The 24,512-nt window shown below is 43.2% G+C and overlaps 1 protein-coding gene across 2 annotated transcripts in view; it reads right to left on the bottom strand.

The window, feature by feature from the left end:
• LOC142557830 (protein SHQ1 homolog) overlaps nt 1–24,512 on the bottom strand; it is a 111,083-nt gene that overhangs the window by 63,004 nt on the left and 23,567 nt on the right. Inside the window, exons 4-5 of one of the 2 annotated variants that reach the window (XM_075670012.1) lie at nt 16,682–16,807; nt 10,891–11,051 (exon numbers count right to left, since the gene is read on the bottom strand). In XM_075670012.1, coding sequence (XP_075526127.1) covers nt 10,891–11,051; nt 16,682–16,807 — 287 coding nt within the window. The remainder of the gene's footprint in view (nt 1–10,890; nt 11,052–16,681; nt 16,808–24,512) is intronic. The other variant, XM_075670013.1, reaches the window with a different exon arrangement.

Genomic DNA, 24,512 nt, shown 5'->3' with positions numbered 1-24,512 from the left:
TCTTGATTTGGGTTATCAGGGAGGCTTGTTCGGCACCAGTGGTCAGGCTGCAGAGTGATGCCACATTTGGTGTGGGATGTCGCCTTGTCAGAGCTCGCTGCTTCCGTAATTCATCATAGCTCTGGCACAAGCTGATAACGTCGCCAACAGTGCGCGGGTCCTTGGCCAGAAGCATCCGGAATGCATCATCATCGATTCCCTTCATGACGTGCTTGATTTTTTCCGCTTTCGTCATGGCAGCGTTCACACGCCTGCACAAATCAAGAACATCTTCTACATAGCTGGTGAATGTCTCACCCGTGTCCTGTGCACGTGTACGCAAAAGCTGCTCGGCTCAGAGTTTCCTGACGGCGAGTCGGTCAAATACTTCTGTAATCGACGTCTTGAACGCCGACAACATTCGGATATCCCTCTCATGATTTCTGAACCAGAGAATGGCCACGTCCGCGAGGTAGAATGATATATAAGCCAGCTTGCCCGAGTCACTCCATTTGTTGTGAACGCTCACCCGTTCGTAGGACGACAGCCACTCTTCAACGTCGTTGTCGTTGGTTCTGATAAAGATGGGAGGCTTCCGCTGGCGAACGGTGGCAGTGCAAGGGACGGATGACGATGGAAGAGTCTGCTGGTCGGCGTCCGGCATGGCAGAGGGTAGCATCTGAGAACGGAGTTCCAGGACGGTAGGGTAGAATGTTACCCCGCATGGCTTCAACGCTTAAAAATGAGATTTATTGAGGTTTGCAATGACAGCCAGTTCTAGGATGCACCGAGCACAGTCCCCTAGCTCGAGCCTCTGCCACACGCTTGATGCTGCCGACTCTGCACTTACGTTCGTTATTTTCCTTACAACATCTATATCTTTGTGCCATCATGTAAAAAAAAATAAAAACAGCAACATTGGATTAACCATGGCATTATTCATATGAAGAGAAAGCTAAAGTGCCTGAGCAAAAACAAAAAGGCCTCCGATGTTATGGAGGTAATTTAGCAACAGAAAAGATAAAATTGAGGAAATAGTAACCAGGACTGAAACTCTGACAAGGACAGCAGATGCTGCTGAACATCCCAACTGTCTTTTCTTTATCTGTGTTTTCTAGTGATACAAACACGAAGCTAGGCAAACACCTAGAGTACATGATCCAATGGAAGAAATGGTAATCACTTGAGGGGGAGTATTTCAATTACTCCTGAATTTAGATGAAAAGAAGTCGAGTGGGCCCGACGAGATTTGTCCTGTATTTTTGAAGTGCTATGCCAAATGGGTATCCTATTATCTAAAGATAATCTTCGAAAAGTCACTGCATATGCATTCTTTGCCACAGGACTGACACAGCGACATTCTTATACCGGCATTCACATGTGGTGATCTCATACTTGCAAATAATTACCACACTATTTCACTCACATGAGTGGACATAGTGGCACCGTTGCAGGCGTCATGTGTAACCACCTCTTGTTTGCAGTACAGGTGCTGCTTGGACTCAGCGGGATCGCCGACGGCTTTGGACTGGCAACAACTAATCAGCAACATACCTGGACGACGTTGTCAATACAAGAGACCAGCATGCAGGGCATCGCCATGTTATCACTCAACTCTACTACTGAAATCTACGCACACGAGGGCAACGTGTCAAACATGACAGCAACGGCTAAACTGAATAAGCCTTTTGGTTGACTGCTGACGGCAGCGACATCCGGCAAAATCTATAAAAGGACCCAGCAACAGGAAGGTCCCTTGGTGGCACCATCGCAGGCATCATGTATAACCACCTCTTGTTTGCTGTACAGGCGAGTAAGAAATGGTCGTTTGTTAAATGTATGACAAGTGACTCTGCTTGTTCAGTGGTGCTACCAAGTCCTCAGTGTATTTTTACTTGTGTTTTTGATGCTGTGCAAGTGATCCATATTATGTTGCTGCTCGGCGGTGACATTGGGGAAAATCCAGGTCCTAACATGCTTGTTGAAATATTAGAAAATGTCAAGGAAATTAAAAATTCACAGCAAACCTCAAAAGCAGGACTACAGAGCATACAAACTCAACTTACTGAAATTAAGGTTTGTCTGGCATCATTTAAACATTTTAGTGAAAAAACAAAGCAGTGGGAGCAGAAACTGAACCCTGTCAGTAAACAAGCCAAAAATTGACTGACAAACTTGATGAACTGGAAAATAAAAGCAACCATAACAATATTGTTATTTACGGGCTGCCATAAGCAGATAGTAAAACTGTGGCTAACCTAAAACAGGCCGTTAGCGACATAATCAAAGGCATGCTTAAAATAGATGTTCAATCGGTTGAGCATCTTCACTGAATCGGCAAGAAAACAAAAAACCGCGTTTCTCCTGTTATTTTACAATTGTTTAACTTCGGTGAAAAGATGGCTAAAACTTAAAGGCAGTCATTTATCTATTTCTGAGGACTTCTCGACATCTGTTCATGCCTTACGTAGTAAGCTCTGGCATTCATCCAAAGCCTAATGGGAAAGGGGTGATAAAGATACCCTCGTCTTTGACAAGCTAAAAGTAAAATATCAGCTATATGTTTAGAATGATGTGGAAAATTTAGGGGTATTGCTGGATGGAACTCGTGATAAAGGTGCCAGGAAGTCTAGCATTAAACATTAAGCACAAAGCATAGTAAATAAAATAGAAAAACTTGAACTGCTGATCCTGTACTCTCCTGACTTTGTGATAACTGAAACCTGGCTACATTCTGGTATACGTGACTCCAAAATTGTTCCACCTTGTTACTCCCTCATTCGTTTTGATCGTGATGGTTGTGGGGACAGTGTTGCTATTGCTGTAAAACATGGAGGATCATATCATGCAGAACAAGGCATTCCAAACTACAAAAGTGCTTGGTGCACTATAAAAGGCCATGATGCTTTCATATTAATTCGTGCAATTTATCAAAAACTGAATGCTCTTGCCAAATGTCTGACACAAATTGACGGCCACCTTTCCGAAAGGGTTAACAACAAAAGCAAAATAGTCTTTAGTGGTGATCTTAATCTTCCTTACATTCATTGGAACACATTGTCAATAACTAGCAAGGAAGCCTCCAGCTGTGAGCTGCTGCTGATAACAGGCTGTAGTTTTTCTTTAAATGAGCTTGTGATGCAACCAACATGCATCCAACACCAAACCAGTTCAGTACTAGATCTTGCATTTGTGTCAAATATTTGTCGTCTGAAGTAACAGTAGAGAACAGAATATCCAATCATAGGTTATTAATACTGACACTGAATGTCGGGTGCAGAAATGAGGGTTCTTCCCAATCCCGAGTTCCCGTTAAAGTTTATAACACAGCTGATAATGTTGGTGTTATTGGTTATCTAGAAACATTACCGGACAACTTTTGTCTTGAAGAATACAGTACAGTAGAAAATTTGTGGCAAAAGTTAAAAGAAGCGACTGTGTACTGTGAAGAAAATTTTGCCCCAACAAAGACAAAACGTACAAAGCGCAGATCACCATGGATATTGCATAACATTATTTACAAGAAAAGAAAAATACAGCACATGCGCAAAAGAAAAGGCAACTCAGATGAATTCTGCAGATTAACACTTGAGCTCAAAGAGGAAATTAGCTCAGCGCGTAACCACTTTTTCTCTACCACACTTGCAACTTTCCTGACACATGAATCAAGCAAATTTTGGCACTCTCTGTCCAAGACTAAAAACGGTGTCACACAGTTAGAAATAGATAGTACGATTGAGGACGACGCTTCCACTATCGCAAAAGTGTTCAATGAATGTTTTCAGTCTGTTTTCACTCGCACTTCAGAGGCTCACGAACACAATGAAACACGCCCATGATTCAGCAATAGCACCAGTCGAATTTTCAGAAGAAGAAATTCTAAACCTTCTTCTACAAATGGACATAAAAAAGCCCTCAGGGCCCGACAACATCTCGAATATGTTTCTCAGATGCCGCGCAGAGAAAGTGACTCCTTTCATTCATGAAATTTTCACAGCATCCTTTAAAACTGCTAGCGTTCCATTGGACTGCCTTCATGCAAAGAGCATCCCAATCTACACAGGTGGCAGCAAATCACAGGTAAACAATTACAGACCAATATCACTAACCAGCTGCTGTTGCAAGCACATGGAGCACATTATTATCAAAAAGATTACATCCTATCTTGAAGGAAACAACTTGTGCACAAAACAATATGGTTTCCGCAAAGGTCTTTGGATAGTAACACAACTTTTAGAAACAGTTTATGACTTTGCCGCAGCAATTAATTCTAGATTAGAAGTGGACGCTATCTTCATAGATTTTTCAAAAGCTTAGGAGGTTTTGGGTGCGAGCTAGTAAACAGTGCCAAAAAACACGAACAAGAGCACAGAGCACAGCGCTGGTCCTGTCCTCTTCCTTGTCAGTGTGTTTTTTGGCACTGTTCAAAATGAATTTTCAGGAACATTTGATGGGGTAACACATTGGAAGTTAATAAGCAAGCTTAGAAACATTGGAACAGATGATAAAGTAATATCATGGATAAGCACATGCCTCTATAACTGCACTTAGTTTGTTAAAGTGAACAATGAAGAATCAGAATTCTTGGAACTTTTTTCAGGAGTACCCCAAGGGTCTGTGTTAGGTCCTATCTTATTCTTAAAATACGCGAATGACATGCACCTTCAAGTCGAAGCAGACAAAAAACCAAGATTATTTGCAGATGACTGCATCACATACAAAACAGTGTGAACAGAGGCAGATCAGCTTAAACTCATTTTTACTCAGCATTACCAAATGGCAAAAAAAATGGGGAAAGAAAATAAACATAACTAAGACAGCATGGCTGTCAATAACACAGAAGAAAAATTCATTACTCTTCACCTGCAACCTCATGGGATTAGAGGTTGTGCAAACAGAATCGCACAAATACTTAAGAGTAACATTAACGAGAACGTTAAAATGGGACACAGATATTAATGATATGTGCCAAAAAGCATTCAGACAGCTTGGGTTCCTGCGCAGGAAGCTTGCAATGTCAAGCTGTCATGCTATTAAATCCCTGGTACGTCCCATTCTTGAATATGCCAATGTTGTCTGGAACCCATACCAAATGAACTTTATAAACAAGTTAGAGACAATCCAAAACAAGGCACTTCACTTAATTTATTCGAAATATTCTAGGAATGACAGTGTGACGCTACTGCACAATTGCGCTGCCATACAAATACTTGAAATCCACCGGTGCGCAACTTCTTTGAAATTTATATATCTGTTATATCATGATAACACTGCTATCAATAAGAAAGACTATGCAAAGCCACCCTATCTGTACTCATCCAGAATAAATCATATCAAGTGTATCAAGCCATTTATAACACGCTACGACACTTACAAATACTCTTTTTTTCCATCTATAATAAAAAATAATTGAGCAATCTGCCATGTGCTTGCATGAATGTTGAATCCTTGGAGGTTTTCACCACAAAAATCGAGGCACTCTTTTTTTGTGTGTAATTCCCTGAAATTGCTATGTTGCGAGATCGCTAAATTCATTCCTCTACTGTTAATTTTGTATGTGCATAACACTGAGTCACGTAAAGTCAAAATTTCATTTCTGAAATTTCCATGTAAACAACTTTGTCACATAAAACATGGTGGCAAAGTGTGATAACTATTCTTTACATGTATTCTTATATTCTGTTGACTATTATACCTATGTACTTATTGTTCCCTCCTGTAAGGGTCTGCTAAGGCTCACAGTATCCAATAAATAAATAACACGCATATGTTGTAAACTCGTAGAGCAGATTATCGCAAGACATATGTTACATTTTCTAGAAGAAAATAATTTACGTTACTCCTGTCAGCATGGATTCCGAGTTGGGCTGTCGACCATAAATGGAAAGTTTTCATTTCTCCGGGGGCGAGGGGGATGGGGGGATGGTGGAACCTGCGCCTTCGTTTATGCGTGCGATGCTGTCCTTGGTGTCTTTGGTGGCTTCTTCTGATATGGCTATAACCTGCGCCTTCACTTGTGCGTGCGGTACTGTCCTTGTTGTGTTTGTTTGTTAGCTTCTTCTGATGTGACTATAACCTGCACCTTCGCTTATGTGTGCGATGCTGTCCTTGGTGTCTTTGTTAGCTTCTTCTGATATGACTATAACCTGCGCCTTCGCTTATGCGTGTGATGCTGTCCTTGGTGTCCTTGTTTGTTGGCTTCTTCTGATATGACTACTATAACCTGCGCCTTCGCTTATGCAGGCGATGCTGTCCTTGGTGTCATTGTTGGCTTCTTCTGATATGACTATAACCTGCGCCTTCACTTATGCATGCGGTGCTGTCCTTGGCATGTTTGTTTGTTAGCTTCTTCTGATATGACTATAACCTGCGCCTTCGCTTATGTGTGCGATGCTGTCCTTGGTGTCTTTGTTAGCTTCTTCTGATATTAAGTAACTGAGCATGTGTTGGTGGGCTAGTTGGTTAAGCACGATTACAAGGACGGCGCCGAATAAAACAACACACGAAGAAGGGACACGAGACAGCACGTAGGCGCACTAACAACTGATGTTTTATTTCTTGACATAGTAATATATAGCTGCTGTCAAGGATCAAAACAACAATAATAAACAGGGCAGTCATCTGCATCGCACAAGGAAGCCAATAATTCTGATATGACTATAACCTGCACCTTCGCTTATGCGTGTGATGCCGTCCTTGGTGTCCTTGTTTGTTGGCTTCTTCTGATATGACCTCCTGATATAACGCTTCGTCTCATCGGACCTCGCTGCGTGCTTTGTCAACTTGTGTGATAGTGCGTTGATTTGGCTTGTCTCATTGTATGGTCTGATGCACGACTTTAGAAAAGTCAATGCACCTTTGGCGTCAAATGTTTATAACAACATTAAACCCACAAGGTTCCGGAATTGAAAATTTAAAGCATGAATTTGGAAATGTCAATGCACCTTTCGCATCAGAAGTTTGAGAACTTTATACCCATAAAGTTTCAGAATTGAAATCCATGCGCTCCGTAGATTCTGCAGCCTCCGCGAGATGCCACAACGAGCCCGCTTGCCATCAAAACGCCCTTGAAACTTTGTGCTCAGATGGGGCTCTTTGCGTTTTGTGACTCCCTGTGCATGGGTTTTGCTGCAAAATCCAGCCTGATTTCGCTATGGTCTTGCTGAAATGTCTTTTCGAGCGTGAAGAGGACATTCTAGACAAAATTCAGCAAAGATTTCCAGCACCAGGGGTTGTTTTGGTCGGCGGCACACGACAGCATGCAAAAATTTCAAGGGGGCGGGGGCTGAAGCCCCCCCCCTCCCTGGCGGGTGTTAGCATTGGGGTACGCAGGAGCGAAGAGTTTTAGAACAAGGCTTTGCGTCTGTGGATAGCACCTTGCGCTGACAGCGCCACTACAGCATCAAAGAAAAGCTATAAGATATAAATAAAATATACCATTTTCTGATAAGAATAGTAATTTTGACTTTCCTGCTTTTGCATTTAATTACAATTTAGAGGTTATTCTATTAGCAGCAAACAATTAATTGCACTTAGTTTTGAGTAACCAATTTTATGCGCCTTCACCAGCCGAGCTAAGCCGTGTTAGGCCTACGAGCCATAAAATCCACAATCGAATTCGGCATCAGCGGCATCTAATGAATCAATCTTCATAACACACGCTAGTTGAGATAAAGCGATAACCAGAGTCACTTCTCCTAGCTTTCGAACTTCACCCTTTACCACAAATCAAGCCTTGTTTGGTGCTATAGGTTAGAGCCGCCGCTTTGATGGGTGCCACCATGTTTGTTTACGCAAATCTTTTGGGGACATTTTTTGGGGCTTCCGTTAAATCAGCGAAATAGCGTGCCAGACACAAAACCCAAATGCAGTTTGCGTCCCGCACATGCACAGTGGCTTCAGACGCCATTTCTTTGGGGCCCCTATACTATAACTCTCTAATATCTCCAATTAAAAAAAATTAAATTAAGGGGTTTACGTGCCAAAACCACTTTCTGATCATGAGGTACGCCGTAGTGGTGGGGCTCCGGAAATTTGGGCCACTTGGGGTTCTTTAATGTTCCCCTAAATATAAGTACACGGATGTTTTCGCATTTATACATCATCGAAATGCAGCCACCGTGGCTGGGATTCGATCTCCAGTTCATTCAAGTTCTGCTTCAAAAGTAGTTGAAGTTCACCTATAAACTGTTTTATATTTAGGCTTGGTGAACTGTAAATTGCACATAAAGTATATCATAAGTCAACGAACAAAGACACCTTATAATATGATTACAGTCGCCGACCGTTTATTCGGACCTCACGGGGACTGCGGAAATGTCCGAATAAACAGGTGTTCGAAAAAGCAGATTAAGAAAAAAAAAATGAAATCCTTTATTTCCACGTGCTTATTCGGGCTCGGCAGTAGGTTTGAAGAAATCGTGAATGCGCCGTTGCACGCTGTTCCGTCTACGCGCAGTCAGATAAGCCTGAATCTCGGAGAGTGTCGTACGGTAGTGGCTGAAAGCACAGTCATTGTTTGTGCACGCTCCGCATGCAACGGCAGCATAGCACATTGTGCGTCATCTACCGAATCGGAGTCATCGTCCGGCGGTGCAGCAGAAATCTGACGAATGATCTCGCCGTCGTTGAGTTCTGCGCATGTCAGTACTGCAGTGTCAGCACCTGTGAAACTGTCAAATGAGACGGTGTCCGGATTCGCAATGCAACCATTGCGCAGGTCTCGGCAGAAAATTTTCCACGTCAGTAGGGAGCACATCGGAAGGTGACAAATCTTAGGCCTCCCGGCACCCGCTTGCCGGCATTCCCCAGCGAAGTCTGCGCAGGCACTGTCGGCGCCATTAGACACTTGACGCGATGTTTCCGTATGCCGCGTTGGGTCACCGAAACTTCGACACAGCACACAAAGCAAACACCACCGTGCCGACACCAGTCGCACAAACGAAAAATGTAGCCTACTCTATCGAACCAGGCAGAAATGATGATGATGAGCGGGGATTTCCAGTAGCGCCACTTCGTGGGGCAGCAAGGAGGCTCTGTTCAAAACAAAAATGGCGTTCAGCAAGTCGAACTGTGCGCCGGTCATAGTCGGTGCATGATGCTCTCGATCGAGTTGGCTCAAGGAGTGTCCGAAAAATCAGACGAGAGGTTGCAACGTGTTTGAACTTTCGGCAGTTGTTATATATATGGTCTATGGGGGGAATGGGCGGTGCCGCGAAGCTGACCGAATAATCGGGCATGTCAGAATTTTTGGAGTCCGGAAAATCGGTCGGCGACTGTAATAATAATTGGGCCCCTTTCCTGTGAACCCCCTTTCCTCTCGTACATAAAGTATATGATGCACTGACACAACAGTAAGTCCTGCATTGTCAAAGTTCAGGTCAATGCTGTATGGCAACCCTTCATATTTAACAAACACTAGTACTCCCCCTCCTCTCCAATTTTCATTGAACAATGCACATTGAGAATAAACATCGATGTTATACACGGTTTGTCGATCTGTTTGAACACTGATTTCAACAATTAATACAATAATGTTGATGTCAGACTTTTTAGAGGTAAAAAGTCTGACATCACTGATCCCAATTTTCCCTGAAGCTTTGTACAGTATTGACACATGTACTTGTCTTTATCGGGCGACATGTTTCACCGCCTAACAAATGTCATCGCACAGCGCAGGACGCGCCTGCATGTATCAGAAGTTTCTGGAATGTTATCGATGGTTCTATCCGTTGTCTGTGACCGAACCTTGTGAAAACTGATTGCATGCGTGTGCGACGCGAATAATGTAGAACATTGTGGAAGACACGCGGGTCCCAGCAATTAGTCTGGAACATTCGACGATTGATGTATAAAAGCCAATGCGCATGACCCGTTGATCAAATGTTTGTGATCACCGACCGTGTTCGCCGCTATCGTTGTGCTATAAGTGTAGCCTCTTTTTGTGGGCACAGGTTCGCCCAATAAAAGTTAATTTTGTCTTTCACAGTATTGCTACTGTGTTCTTCAACGTCACCACTACATGACAGTATTTACACGGATTACACTTATCTCTGGAATGAGCTGTTCATCCTTTGCAGTCATGTTTAAATGAGTATTCCATTCATTAAATTATTCAAATGAGTGATTTATGCTATTTTAGCCAAATTATCAGCCCTAGTCACCCTAATTACTGATGTGCCTTCACATTTCCTAACCAAAATCTTGCCATTATGCGTCCAAACACACCTGTATCCATTTTCTTAGCCATGCTGTTGATATAACCAAAACAATTAACTTTAAGCCTCAGTGAAGTTTTCATTAACAAATTTTCTTCACATAACACGTACACACACACTTATATAATGAAATTACTTTGCCAGTTGCATGGCAAAGACAGGCATGGACACATGCTTAAATAGTCGGAATGAAACAGCCTTACCAGTGTCCCTCATGCATGTAAGCACTTTGAGACGCCTGGTGTGTTAGATACGTCACACAGCAGCAATTTACTTTAAAAAGTGAGGATGCCCATCTTCTAGCAAACTAGGAAGAGAGAAGTTACAAGACACTTTTGCCAACCAAATTTGTTGCGCTTCTCTCACCATATTACGGTGCCATGACACTTTCCTACATGGTTGAACATGCTGTGTCTTGTGATTCAACACTATTTAAAGGTGAATAAAATTTCCTCTTTCTCTGCAAGGTCTACCATGGTGACAGAAAAATGCATTTGTCACTGAAATCTGCAGCATGTCTCTTATCGTAATGCGCTACTATGCCTTGTCGACTCATGATATCTTCGCTTTGGCAGATTCCCACAAATGCATGGGATCTGCATAACTTTCTTCTCATTCACCCTGCTATTACAGGCAGAAACAATGAAAATTAATCATATGGGGATGCAGCAATAAAAGGGATGAAAATCAAGACCTTGAAACGTGCGATGACACCTGTCCTCTGCCTGTCAAAGCCATACTTCCGGACACTGCCCTCTAGCAGAGAGACTTCATCCTGAGGCGTCCATGGCATTTGTTCCACGTGCCAGTCCTCTTCCACTTCAGGTGGCTCCTCGTCAGTGGCAGACCGGTTCTCTGCAAACAGGAAATCACTGAATGCCGGGAGTCGCTGCTATGCAGGGCTCCAATTTTTATTTTGCCTTCAAATATTAGTGCTTTGGTTGGTGCATTGGTATAATCCCACACTGTCCTTCTCGGTTAGTGTATTACTGATGCCCGCCCTTCAAGAGCCATATTTACGGCCTCGAGTGTTCTGTGGGCAAACAGAGTAGACTTCTGTTAATTTTACTCCAGTTAATTCGATGTTTTGGTTAATTTGGCTAAGCGGTCAGACCTGCGACGCAGCAGAGGGTGCTAAGAATCCCTGGCTCCGGACAGGCTGCCATTGGAATATGAACCTGGCAACGTTTAATGCTAGAACGTTATCTAGTGAGGCGAGTCTAGCAGTGCTATTGGAGGAAATAGAGGGCAGTAAATGGGATATAATAGGGCTCAGTGAAGTTAGGAGGCCAAAAGAAGCATATATAGTGCTAAAAAGCGGGCCCGTCCTGTGCTACCAGGGCTTAGCGGAGAGACGAGAACTAGGAGTCAGATTCCTGATTAATAAGAATATAGCTGGTAACATACAGAAATTTTATAGCATTAACGAGAGGGTGGCAGGTCTTGTTGTGAAACTTAATAAGAGGTACAAAATGAAGGTTCTACAGGTCTAAGCCCCTACATCCAGTCATGATGACCAGGAAGTCAAAAGCTTCTATGAAGACGTGGAAACAGCGATGGGTAAAGTGAAAACAAAATACACTATACTGATGGGCGACTTCAATGCCAAGGTAGGCAAGAAGCAGGCTGGGGACAAGGCAGTAGGGGAATATGGCATAGGCACTATGAATAGCAGGGGAGAGTTATTAGTAGAGTTTGCGGAACAGAATAATATGCGGATAATGAATACCTTCTTCCGCAAGCGGGATAGCCGAAAGTGGACGTGGAGGAGCCCGAACGGCGAGACTAGAAATGAAATAGACTTCATACTCTGCGCTAACCCTGGCATCATACAAGATGTGGACGTGCTCAGCAAGGTGCGCTGCAGTGACCATAGGATGGTAAGAACTCAAATTAGCCTAGACCTGAGGAGGGAACGGAAAAAACTGGTACATAAGAAGCCGATCAATGAGTTAGCGGTAAGAGGGAAAATAGATGAATTCCAGATCAAGCTAGAGAACAGGTATTCGGCTTTAACCCAGGAAGAGGACCTTAGTGTTGAAGCAATGAACGACAATCTTGTGGGCATCATTAAGGAGTGTGCAATAGAAGTCGGTGGTAACTCCGTCCAGCAGGATACCAGTAACCTATCGCAGGAGACGAAAGATCTGATCAAGAAACGCCAATGTATGAAAGCCTCTAACCCTACAGCTAGAATAAAACTGGCAGAACTTTCGAAGTTAATCAACAAGTGTAAGACAGCTGACATAAGGAAGTATAATATGCATAGAATTGAACACACTCGCAGGAACGGAGAAAGCCTAAAAGCAGTGAAGAAAAAACTAGGAATAGGCAAGAATCAGATCTATGCGTTAAAAGACAAAGCCTGCAATATCATTACTAATATGGATGAGATCGCTCAAGTGGCTGAGGAGTTCTTTAGAGATTTATACAGCACCAGTGGCACCCATGACGATAATGGAAGACAGAATAGTCTAGAGGAATTCGAAATCCCACAAGTAACGCCGGAAGAAGTAAAGAAAGCCTTGGGAGCTATGCAAAGGGGGAAGGCAGCTGGGGAGAATCAGGTAAATGTAGATTTGTTGAAGGATGGTGGGCAGATTGTTCTAGAGAAACTGGCCACCCTGTATACGCAATGCCTCATGACTTCGAGCGTACCGGAATCTTGGAAAAACGCTAACATAATCCTAATCCATAAGAAAGGGGACGCCAAAGACTTGAAAAATTATAGACCGATCAGCTTACTGTCCGTTGCCTACAAAGTATTTACTAAGGTAATTGCAAATAGAATCAGGAACACCTTAGACTTCGGTCGACCAAAGGACCAGGCAGGATTCCGTAAAGGCTACTCAACAATAGACCATATTCACACTATCAATCAGGTGACAGAGAAATGTGCGGAATATAACCAACCCTTATATATAGCTTTCATTGATTATGAGAAAGCATTTGATTCAGTCGAAACCTCAGCAGTCATTGAGGCATTGCGGAATCAGGGTATAGACGAGCCGTATGTAAAAATACTGAACGATATCTATAGCGGCTCCACAGCCACCGTAGTCCTCCATAAAGAAAGCAACAAAATCCAAATATAGAAAGGCATCAGGCAGGGAGATACGATCTCTCCAATGCTATTCACAGCGTGTTTACAGGAGGTATTCAGAGACCTGGATTGGGAAGAATTGGGGATAAGAGTTAATGGAGAATACCTTAGTAACTTGAGATTCGCTGGTGATATTGCCTTGCTTAGTAACTCAGGGGACCAACTGCAATGCATGCTCACTGACCTGGAGAGGCAAAGCCGAAGGGTGTGCCTAAAAATTAATCTGCAGAAAACTAAAGTAATGTTTAACAGTCTCGGAAGAGAACAGCAGTTTACGATAGGTAGTGAGGCACTGGAAGTGGTAAGGGAATACATCTACTTAGGACAGGTAGTGACTGCGGATCCGGATCATGAGACTGAAATAATCAGAAGAATAAGAATGGGCTGGGGTGCGTTTGGCACCCCAGCCTCTACATCCCACAGAATAATTCTCATTCTGCGAGACACAGAAATTACAGAGAACCATACCTCTTCTATAAATTCAAGACATTGCCAGAAATAGGATAAACGTTTTAAATTGAGTTTTAGAATCTATTCGCTACGCTATCTTTGAAGCTATAGGCAACAGCACTGAGTTGTTTCTGAGGGAGTTGGATAGTGTTTTGTATTCTGTTTCTTTTTCTTTCTTTTGTTTATATATATTATTGCAGTGTATTATTTCTTTAACACGGGCATCATTTTGTGCTGCTCCTTTTATTCTGTTTTGCATACAGACGCTAGTTGCCTGACCTCCGTCGGAGCAGAAAATTACCCCCTTCCCCCCCCTATCGTCTACGGCCCTAGAAGTGACATGTTAACCGGCTGACACAGGGCGCTACCACGCAGTCCTCCAGCCATGTTGACTAGTACACCTTTCTTCGGAATTTTACTCCCTCACCGCTAACACACCATCGGTCGTTTCCTCACCCACCCGGCTTACCCCTTCTCTACTTTACAGGAACCGTACCTACATATGGTGCGCTGAGGAAAGCATATGTCACCTTGAAAAAGACATGTCCAGTTGTCGAAACATTGGCACCCGCTTTTAGCTTGTTCTCGTTTTGCTCATCGTCTTGAATTTCCATCTCCCGTCTTTCCCATTCTCAGATCATGAACAGCAGGTTGCCATTATCCCTCAAGAGAAAAGTATATAACCCCTCTCCCCCCAGCCGTGTCTTACCAGTACTCACGTACGGGGCAGAAACCTGGAGTCTTACGAAAAGGGTTCTACTTAAATTGAGGACGACGCAACAAGCTATGGAAAGAAGAATGATAGGTGTAACATTAAGGGATAAGAAAAGAGCAGATTGGGTGAGGGAACAAACGCGAGTTACTGATATCTTAGTTGAAATCAAGAAAAAGAAATGGGGCATGGGCTGGACATGTAATGAGGAGGGAAGATAACCGATGGTCATTAAGGGTTACGGACTGGATTCCAAGGGTAGGGAAGCGTAGCAGAGGGCGGCAGAAAGTTAGGTGGGCGGATGAGATTAAGAAGTATGCAGGGACAACATGGCCACAATTAGTACATGACCGGGGTAGTTTGAGAAGTATGGGAGAGGCCTTTGCCCTGCAGTGGGCGTAATCAGGCTGATGATGATGATGTTCCTGACGAAAAATTGGCCTCACCCAGTAATTCAAACTCGACCAGTAAGTTCACACGTGCCTGACTTCTATAGCCACCCCAACAGTGGCCCTTTTGGTGGCAGTCTCAGCACAGCTTGGGTGAATGCGTTGAATACCTATCACCTCTTGTTGGAAATGCCTACCATATTTACTCGACTATAGATTGAGCACAAATATACGTCGACCCATATCTTCTTAAAAATACGAGAAACTCAGAACATCGCACATTTTTATTCACTGTGAGCTCGGCTACTTAATCTCACTAGTCGATGCCACAAGCTCCCAATTATGGAAGCTACCAGAGAAGTCATCCTTATCAGATGATTCACAGGCACCCTCAGCACCATAAACAACCTTGTCTCCAGTGCCGCCAAGTGCACAGGATATGCGGTGTTCCCTAAAGCTAGTCTGAACATACAGTGTGGGGTTCTCACCCGTACTCTCGGGACAAAGGAATGACAACACAGTAGTGCAAACAATCACAAGGGCATTTATTGCACCTTTCATAGATCAATGCCTGCTAGCCGAGTTGCTATCCACAAAATATGCCGGTGGGCGCGCGACAAATCTAAAAGTCCGACTCACCGCGACCGGATAGCAAGCGAATATGTTCGCCCCATGCTGGATCCCAACGCCTGGTCGTTCGCACGTATGGTCACGCGAACGGTGATGCGTTCGAAGGCAGGCCATGCGAGGCGGTCTCGCAGAAGCATAAATCAGCGCGCGCAGGACGTCCGCGGCACTCGTTGATCCGCCGCCCAAGAGAGCCCCTTATCTTTCGCGCAACCTCAAGTAACCCTGCCGTGAGGCAGCGCTAGCAGCGCAACACTTGCGCCATCTCTCGCACTGCGCCTCAACCACTGTGACCGCCGCGGGCGCCAGGCCACGCGGTGGAGCCACACTGCAGAAGACAGGAGCTATGCAGGAAAACATGATATCAGGGGACGCGTGAGAGTCACGCATCCCCACAACAGTTAAGTAAATACAACGAAATTTCAGGCTGGCTTTATGGTTGGTGTAATGGTGGAACTCCGTCAGCTCCATGCTTTTGCTAGTTTGCTCCTAAGTGTATGTCCCGAACATAGGTCTATAGCTAATATTTGAGTAACATTTTCGGAAAAAGAAAAGTCGACCTATATTTGAATAAATACGGTATTTTCGGCCTACTCTAGGAAGATATTGCATGCCTTTCTTTTTTTCAGGGAAATTAGGCTCATAATTGCCTGCACAGTGCAGTCGGATACGAAATCAAACCCACCTTCACCGGGGTTTGTATGCTTTGCTGTATAACACTAATGTATTGTGGTGAACTTGACTTTAGAAAACCAGTCGTCATTGTGCAACACATATTAGACCCCTGCCCATTATTGTTCAAAAATCGGGTGCACGTTAGATTTATACTTTGTTTAAGAGCTTAAGTGTTATTTTCATGTTAGTTTTCTACTTTGGAGAGATATAAAGTGGGCACACATTTGATTCGGGGTCATGTTACAATCGTGAAAATACTGCCAAGTGAATTAGTGGCGTTCCCTGGCTTTTTCTTTTTCGAATCATATTTAATTAAACCTGCTAGACAACTCGATCGATTTCGCCAGTCCCATCAGGGTAGAATTATTGGAAGTCGACTGTATAAAACTATTTCTGCTCAATGCTGGCACACTTTGTCAAATCCATAATCAGGTCTCTTTACATCAATCACATGGCTCCATCGAGTATGGCATGCGAGTAGCAAGCCCGTGCCCGCACAAGCCATTTACTGGGCTCTTATTTAACATACCAAGAACTTCTATCACCGGTCTTGCAGATGCTGCCCTTGGACTTGGTGCTAAGAGCTTGGTCAAAAGATCCAGGTCAGTGAAAACCTGCCCTGGACTCTGCTTTGGCATGTGAACCACATATGTGCCTGAAAAATAGGTGCATCCATGATGAATAGATTGAACTTCACCAAAAATAAAGGCAGCATAGTCTAACTGTCACGTGAACTAGAAATATTTTTAATGGATGTATATCATCATCATCATCAGCCTATTTTATGTCCACTGCAGGACGAAGATCTCTCCCTGTGATCTCCAATTACCCCTGTCCTGCACCAACCAATCCCAACTTGTGCCCGTAAATTTTTAATTTCATCACCTCACCTAGTCTTCTGCCATCCTTTACTGTGCTTCCCTTTTCTTGGCATCCATTCTGTAACCCTAATGGTCCACTGGTTACCTAACCTACACATTACATGGCCTGCCTGGCTCAATTTTTTTCTCTTGATGTCATTTAGAATATTGGCTGTCCCCGTTTGCTCTATGATCCACACTGTTCTCTTTCTGCTTCTCAGCATTACGCCTAAAATTCTTCGTTCCATCGCTCTTTCTTAACTTGTTTTTGAGCTTCTTTTTATGTCTACAAGCTTCTGCCCCATATGTTAGCACTGGTAGGAGGCATTGATTATACACCTTTCTTTTCAATGATAGTGGTAAGTTTCCAGTCGGGATGTGATTGTCTACAGTATGCCGCTCCAACCAATTTTTATTCTTCTGTAATTTTCCTTCTTACGATCAAGGTCCCCTGTGAGTAATTGACCTAGGTAAACACATTCCTTCACAGACTCTAGAGGCTAACTGGCGATCTTGAACTCTTGTTCCCTTGCCAGGCTAATGATCATTATCTTTGTCTTCTGCATATTAATCTTCAACTCAATTCTTACACTTTCTCTGTTAAGGTCCTCAATCATTTGTTGTAACTCGTCCTCAGTGTTGCTGACCAAGACAATGTCATCTGAAAACTGAAGATTGTTGAGATATTTGCTGTTTATCCTCACTCCAAGCCTTTCCAGTTTAATAGCTTGAATACTTCTTCTAAGCATGCAGTGAATAGCATTTTAGATATTCGACTCCTTGCCTAGCCCCTTTCTTTATAGGTATCTTTCTACTTTTCTTATGGAGAATCAAGGTAGCTGTGGAATATTTGTAGATATTTTCCAAGATATTCATGTAAGCCTCCTTTACTCCTTGATTCTGTAATGCCTCTATGACTGCTGGTATCTCTACTGAATCAAATGCCTTTTCATACCCTATGAAAGCAATATAGAGAGGTTGATTGTGTTCTGCAGATTTCTCGATTACCTGGTTAATGACACGGATGCGACCCACTGTAGAGTACCCCTTCCTGAAGCCAGCCTGTTCTCTTGGTTGACTGAAGTCAGGTGTTGCCCTTAGTCTATTACAAATTATCTTGATGAATATTTTATACAATACTAGAAGTAAGATAATGGGCCCATAATTTTTCTATTCTTAACGACTCCTTTCTTGTGGGTTAGTATAATGTTAGCATTATTTCAGTTCTCTGGAACCACTGAAGTCTTGAGACATTTCATATAAAAGGCCGCAAGCTTTTCCAGCATATCTCCTCCATCTTTGATTAGATGGACCATTATTCCATCTTCTCCTACCACTTTTTCCCATTTCAAGTTTTGCAAGGCCCATCTAACTTCATTGCTAATTATAGAAGGAGCCTCTGTAACCTGTTCATTACTACTTCGAATGGAGGTATTATGGCTGCTCTGGGTACTGTACAGGTCAGTGCAGAATTCTTCTGCTGCTTTTACTACATATTTGAAATTGCTGATGATATTACCCTGCTTATCTTTCAGTGCTTACATCTTGGCTTGTTCTATGCAAAGTTTCCTTCTCACTGATTTCACGCTGCATCCATTTTTTACTGCTTCCTCAGTCTTTCTCACATTATAATTTCAAATATACCTTACTTTCTCCTTGTCGATCAGTTTTGACAGTTCTACGAATTCTATCTTACCTCTTGAGTTGGACACTTTCATTCTTTGTCGTTTCTTCATCAGGTCCTTCATTACTTGGGAGAGCTTACCTCCCACTTCAACTGCTGCTTCTGAAGCCAGGCCAGTTATGGTTTCATTCATGACCTATATGTCATCTTCATCTCTCTGTTCTAAGGCTGCACATTTGTTTGCAAGTATAGCAGTCAAGAGTTCGACGAATGTTCGTCCGGTCAGGTAACATGATGATGAAGAAATTGCGGTCACTGACCAAGTCAAGGTGAAAATAACACAGAGACGTTTAGGGACCCGTATGGGTTCGTTGATCACACTAAAAGCGGGCAAGAGCCACAAGTCGTTTTTATGCCAAAATGTGACTTAGAAAATCAGTGTAGTTGGCAGGCAGATTTCCATCAGTCATGTTGATACTGTTGTCTGTAGTTTGAATAAATAATGATTCTAACAAGAGTTGCGTCATTGGATTCTTTTCCTTAGCTGTTATAGCAGCATTTTCCCAATCGATGTGGTGACTGCGATTATCGGCATGTTTGGCAAGGGCATTCGAGGCTTTTTTTCTTGTTGGAGGCTTCCCTTTGGTGCTCTTTTAATCTTCTTGTGAATTTGCCGATTCCACCGATGTAACTACAGCTGCAGTCTGTGCACGGTATCTTGTAGATGACACTGGGGTAATTCTTGCTTTCAAGCCGATCCTTTACGTTAGCAAGCTGGTTTCTCAGCTTGTTGGATGGCATGTGTGCCATTCTAAGATCGTATCTTGAGAATACGTGGCTAATAGCTTCGCTGACACAAGGCACATATGCGACGCCAGCATGTTTCGTGAATGACTTGCCTTGAGACGTCTTGGGATGGAGGACATGAGCTTCTATATTGTTAATAAACTTTTTGGGGTACCCGTTCCTGGATAATTCATGACGCATTGTCTTCAGTTCGTTCTGCATTTTGTCGTCACTTGAGCAGATGCGTGCGGCCCGCGTCACGAGAGATGAGACGACGGATTGCTTGTGGGAAGCCGGATGACATGACTTGATGTTGAAGTACCGACCAGTATGAGTCACCCTCCTATACACGGCAAATGAGAGTCTCGTTCCACTTCACCGCACGAGGACATCAAGGAAGGGGAGGCTATCGTCACACTAGTATTTTGTAGTAAATTGTATGGCTGCGTCTGCTGAGTTAAGAAGATGCAGGAGGCGTGAAGCATCCTGCCTTCGCACAATGCAGAAGCAGTCGTCTACGTAGCAGATGAAAACCTTTGGCGCGAGATTTGCCTGAATTGCACCTGCTTTTGCCCTTACTGTGTCTAGGTTGGCCTGTTTCTTCTTGACCAATTTTACTCTTTTCCTCTTTATAGTGAGGCGAATCCTAGACCTCACCAACCTATGATCACTGCACTTTACCCTACCTAACACTTCTACATCCTGGATGCATATTAATGTGGCTAAATATCTTTTATCTTAAAGGGTGACGAAAGGCAAACAATGCTTATAACAACAGTGTATACATTACACCATTGAAAATCCTCGTCATTTCCCTGCTATGAAGCAACAAACAACATGAGACATGGTGTTCCTTCTTCAATTTGTGTGACAGTTATATGTAAACAAATTATCTATTGACATATGTGCTTAGTTATCCTTTTCCCTAGGACTGCATTTCACCCACTAACAACTTAATGTTATCGCTCAGTGCAAGATGCACCTGCATGATTGGAACTTATAGGAATGTTACCAATGGTCCTATGCGTTGTCTGTTGTCAACAAAGCTTGTGTAAGTAGAACTTGTTGCTGGGCGAGTTGGATGAGATCTAATGAATATATTGCTGCGCCAAAAAAGAAAAATAAAGACTAAACGACAGCGCTCGATCTGTCGTTTCGTACTCTCCCTCCCAAGTGTTTATTTTCCTTTTTTTTGGCACAGCAATGTATTCATTAAAGCTTATGTAATCTGACTGCATGCACGACACAAATTGTGTAGTACTTTTTGGAAGACATGCGGGCACCAGAGATTATTCTGGAAACTTCAATGACTCATGTATACAGTGCAGTCCATCATCATTATCGTCATCATTATCATCATCATCATAATCAGTCTGTTTTATGTCCACTGCAGGACGAGGGCCTCTCCCTGCGATCTCCAATTACCCCTGTCCAGCGCCAACCGATTCCAACTAGCGCCCGCGAATTTCCTAATTTCATCGCTCCAACTAGTCTTTGCCGTTCTCGACTGCATTTCCCTTCTCTTGGTACCCATTCTGTAACTCTAATGGTCCAACAGTTATCTAACCGGTGCATTACATGACCTGCCCGGTGCCATTTTTTTTGTCTCTTGATGTCGATTAGAATATTGTCTACACCCGTTTGCTCTCTAATCCAAACCGCTCTTTTTCTTTCTCTTAAAGTTACGCCTAGTAATCTTTGTTCCATCGCTCTTTGCAGGGCCCGTAACTTGTTCTCAAGCTTCTTTGTCAGTCTCCAAGTCTCCGCCCCATATGTCAGCACTGGTGAAATGCACTGATTGTACACCTTCCTTTTCAATGATAATGGTAAGCTTCCAGTCAGGAGCTGACAATGTCTGCCATATGCGATCCAACCCATTTTTATTCTTCTATGAATTTCCTTCTCATGATCAGGGTTCCCTGTGATTAATTGACCTAGGTGAACATACTCCTTTACAGACTCTAAAGGCCGACTGGCGATCCTGCACTCTTGCTCCTTTGCATGGCTATTCATCATTATCTTTGTCTTCTGCATATTAATCTTCAGCCCCACTCTTACACTCTCCCTGTTAAGGTCCTCAATCATTTGTTGTAGCTCGTCTGCATTGTTGCTGAATAAAACAATGTCATCAGCAAACCGAAGGTTGCCGAGCTATTCGCCGTCGATCCTTACTCCTAAGCCTTCCCCGTTTAATAGTTTGAATACTTCTTCCAAGTACGCAGGGAATAGCACTGGAGAGATTGTTTCTTCCTGTCTGACCCCTTTCTTTATAGGCATCTTCCTGCTTTTCTTGTGTAGAATTAAGGTACCTCTAGAACTTTTGTAGATATTTCCCAAGGTATTCCCGCAAGCGTTCTGTACTCCTTGATTATGTAATGCCTCTATGACTGCTTGTATCTCTACTGAATCAAATGCTTTTTCGTTATCTAAGAAAGCCATATATAGAGGCTGATTGTACTTTGCGGATTTCTCGATAACCTGGTTAATGACATGGATGTTATCCATTGTAACCTTTCCTGAAGCCAGCCTGCTCACTTGCTTGACTAGAGTTCAGTGTCATCCTTATTCTATTGGAGATTATTTTGCTAAATATTTTATATAATACTGGGAGTAAGCTAATGGGCCTATAATTTTTCAATTCTTTAATGTCTCTCTTATTGTGGATTAGTACAATATTTGCATTCTTCCAGTTTTCTGGGACCCTTGCAGTCAATAGACACTTCGTATAAAGAGCTGCCAGTTTTACAAGCTTTGTGTCTCCTCCATCTGTGATTAAATCGACTGTTATTCCATCTTCTCCTGCCGCTTTTCCACATTTCATATCTTGCAAGGCCCTTCTGACCTCACTGCTAGTTACAGGTGGAGTTTCTGTATACTGTTCATTATTGTTTCGAATAGAGTGCTCCCGAGTCCTCTGGGTACTGTAAAGGTCAGTATAGAATTCTTCCGCTGCTTTTATTATACCTTCGAGATAGCCAATGATGTTACTCTGCTTATCTTTCGGTGTATACATCTTGGTTTATCCTACGCCAGGTTTCCTTCTCACTGATTTCAGGCTGCGTCCATTTTTTACAGCTTCTTCAGTCTTTCTTGCATTATATTTTCGAATATCACTTATTTTTGCCTTGTTGATCAGTTTTGACAGCTCCACGAATTCTATCTTATCTCTCGAGTTGGGCAGTTTCATTCTTTGTCGTTTTTTTATTAGGTCCTTTGTTACTTGGGAGAGCTTGCCTACTGGTTTCCTTGGTGCCTTGCCTCTCACTTCAATTGCTTCCTCTGAAGCCAACCTAGTTACAGTTTCATTCATTTGCTCTATGTAATCATCTCTCATCTCTAAGGCTGCATATTTGTTTGCAAGTACCAGCATGAATTTGTCTGCTTTTACCCTTACTGCCTTTAGGTTGACCTGCTTCTTCTTGACCAATTTTGCTCTTTTGCTCTTCAAATTGAGGTGAATCCTAGCCCTCACTAACCTATAATGACTGCACTTTACCCTACCTATCACTTCTACATCCTGCACTATACTGGTATCAGCAGAAAGTATGAAGTCAATTTCATTAACCATTAGGGCTTTTCCAGGTCCACTTTCTGTTGCTACGTTTCTTGAAAAAGGGGTTCATTATTCGAAGCTTATTCCTTTCTGCGAATTCTACCAGCATCTCTCCTCTAGCGTTCCTAGAAGCAACGCCGTAGTTGCCAATTGCTTGTTCACCAGCCTGCTTTTTCCCCACTTTTGCATTGAAGTCGCCCATTACTACAGTATACCGAGTTTGCACTTTTCTCATCGCTAATTCAACATTTTCATAAAACTGATCTACTTTTTCATCATCATGACTGGATGTTGCAGCGTAGGCTTGTACTACCTTTAATCTATACCTCTTATTATGTTTGATTATGACTACAGTTACCCTCTCATTATTGCTGTAGAATTCATAAATGTTGCCCGCTATGTTCTTGTGGATTAGGAATCCTACCCCGTATTGCTTCACGTCTAGGAGACCTCTATAGCAGAGGACATGTGCGTTATTCAGCAATGTATAGGCCTTACCCGTTCTTCTAATCTCACTAAGGCAGATGATATCCCAAACAATGTCTGATAGTTCCTCAAGGAATCCTGCTAAGCTAGCCTCACTCGAGAGGGTTTGGGTGTTAAACGTTGCAAGGGTCAGTTTTCATTGGTGGCCTAGCCAGACCCAGAAATTCTTAGCACCCTTTGCTGCGTTACAGGTCTGACCGCCACCTTGGTCAGGTGCTCCGCAGCTGCTGGGGACTGGGGGCCATTGGTGAGCGAGTCATTTGGGAGGGAGTGGCCGAATACTGCACCAGGGAGGCCTATTCCTGTTCTGGTGAGGAAATGTCTTGTTGAAGCTTATCGGGCCTTCCTAATTTGGTTGCACCTGCCTTATAGCCCCACTCACTCTCAGCATCTTTTGTCGGTGACAGGCGTCACTCCAAGCCTGCAGATGTGCTGCAGATGTTGTGCTGCAGATGCAGTGTAGATGATACAGCGCAGTCCACTTATAATGCTATCAAGAACGAAAAATCCAATCGTTATAATAGATCATAGCTATATCTCGATTGGCGTAAAAAAAGCTGCCAAACATACCTTTGTAGCACCGCAAACAAAATTTGCCTCATACGCTAAAATATAGACCATTGTATAACTGTCACTATAACTGTAGAGTGTTAAAAATAAGATGTTTATTTATACCTCTAAACGGCATATCAAGCATTAGGCACGCTGAAATAGTCCGAAATCCCCACTTGCTTTCGTGGGAGTTTCAGGTTCACAACAGTGGCAGTCAGCTGCTGTGCGAACACTAGCGGGAATAATTTAGCGTGCATGAAATCGACTCGATTGACGACAGTGCACTTCGCGTGAACATCGGGGTCGGTGTCAAAGACAGGTCATTGTGAATCTCGTCGCCCACGTCACACGTCGCTGTCACTTGTAACAACGATCGCCACGTTGGAGATCTCTTCACATAACGAGGCAGCACTATCTGCACTCACAAACTCCCCCATCAAAGCACCACCTGTTTCATCGTCAGCAGCAACATGCTCCCGGAGCTTGGTAATGTCAGTGG

Source organism: Dermacentor variabilis, chromosome 9 (assembly GCF_050947875.1).
Source record: "Dermacentor variabilis isolate Ectoservices chromosome 9, ASM5094787v1, whole genome shotgun sequence".
In the NCBI taxonomy this organism is placed as follows: Eukaryota; Metazoa; Arthropoda; class Arachnida; order Ixodida; family Ixodidae; genus Dermacentor; species Dermacentor variabilis.
The sequence above is the reverse complement of the archived record's forward strand: the minus strand, read 5'-3'. Positions and strand labels throughout refer to the sequence as shown.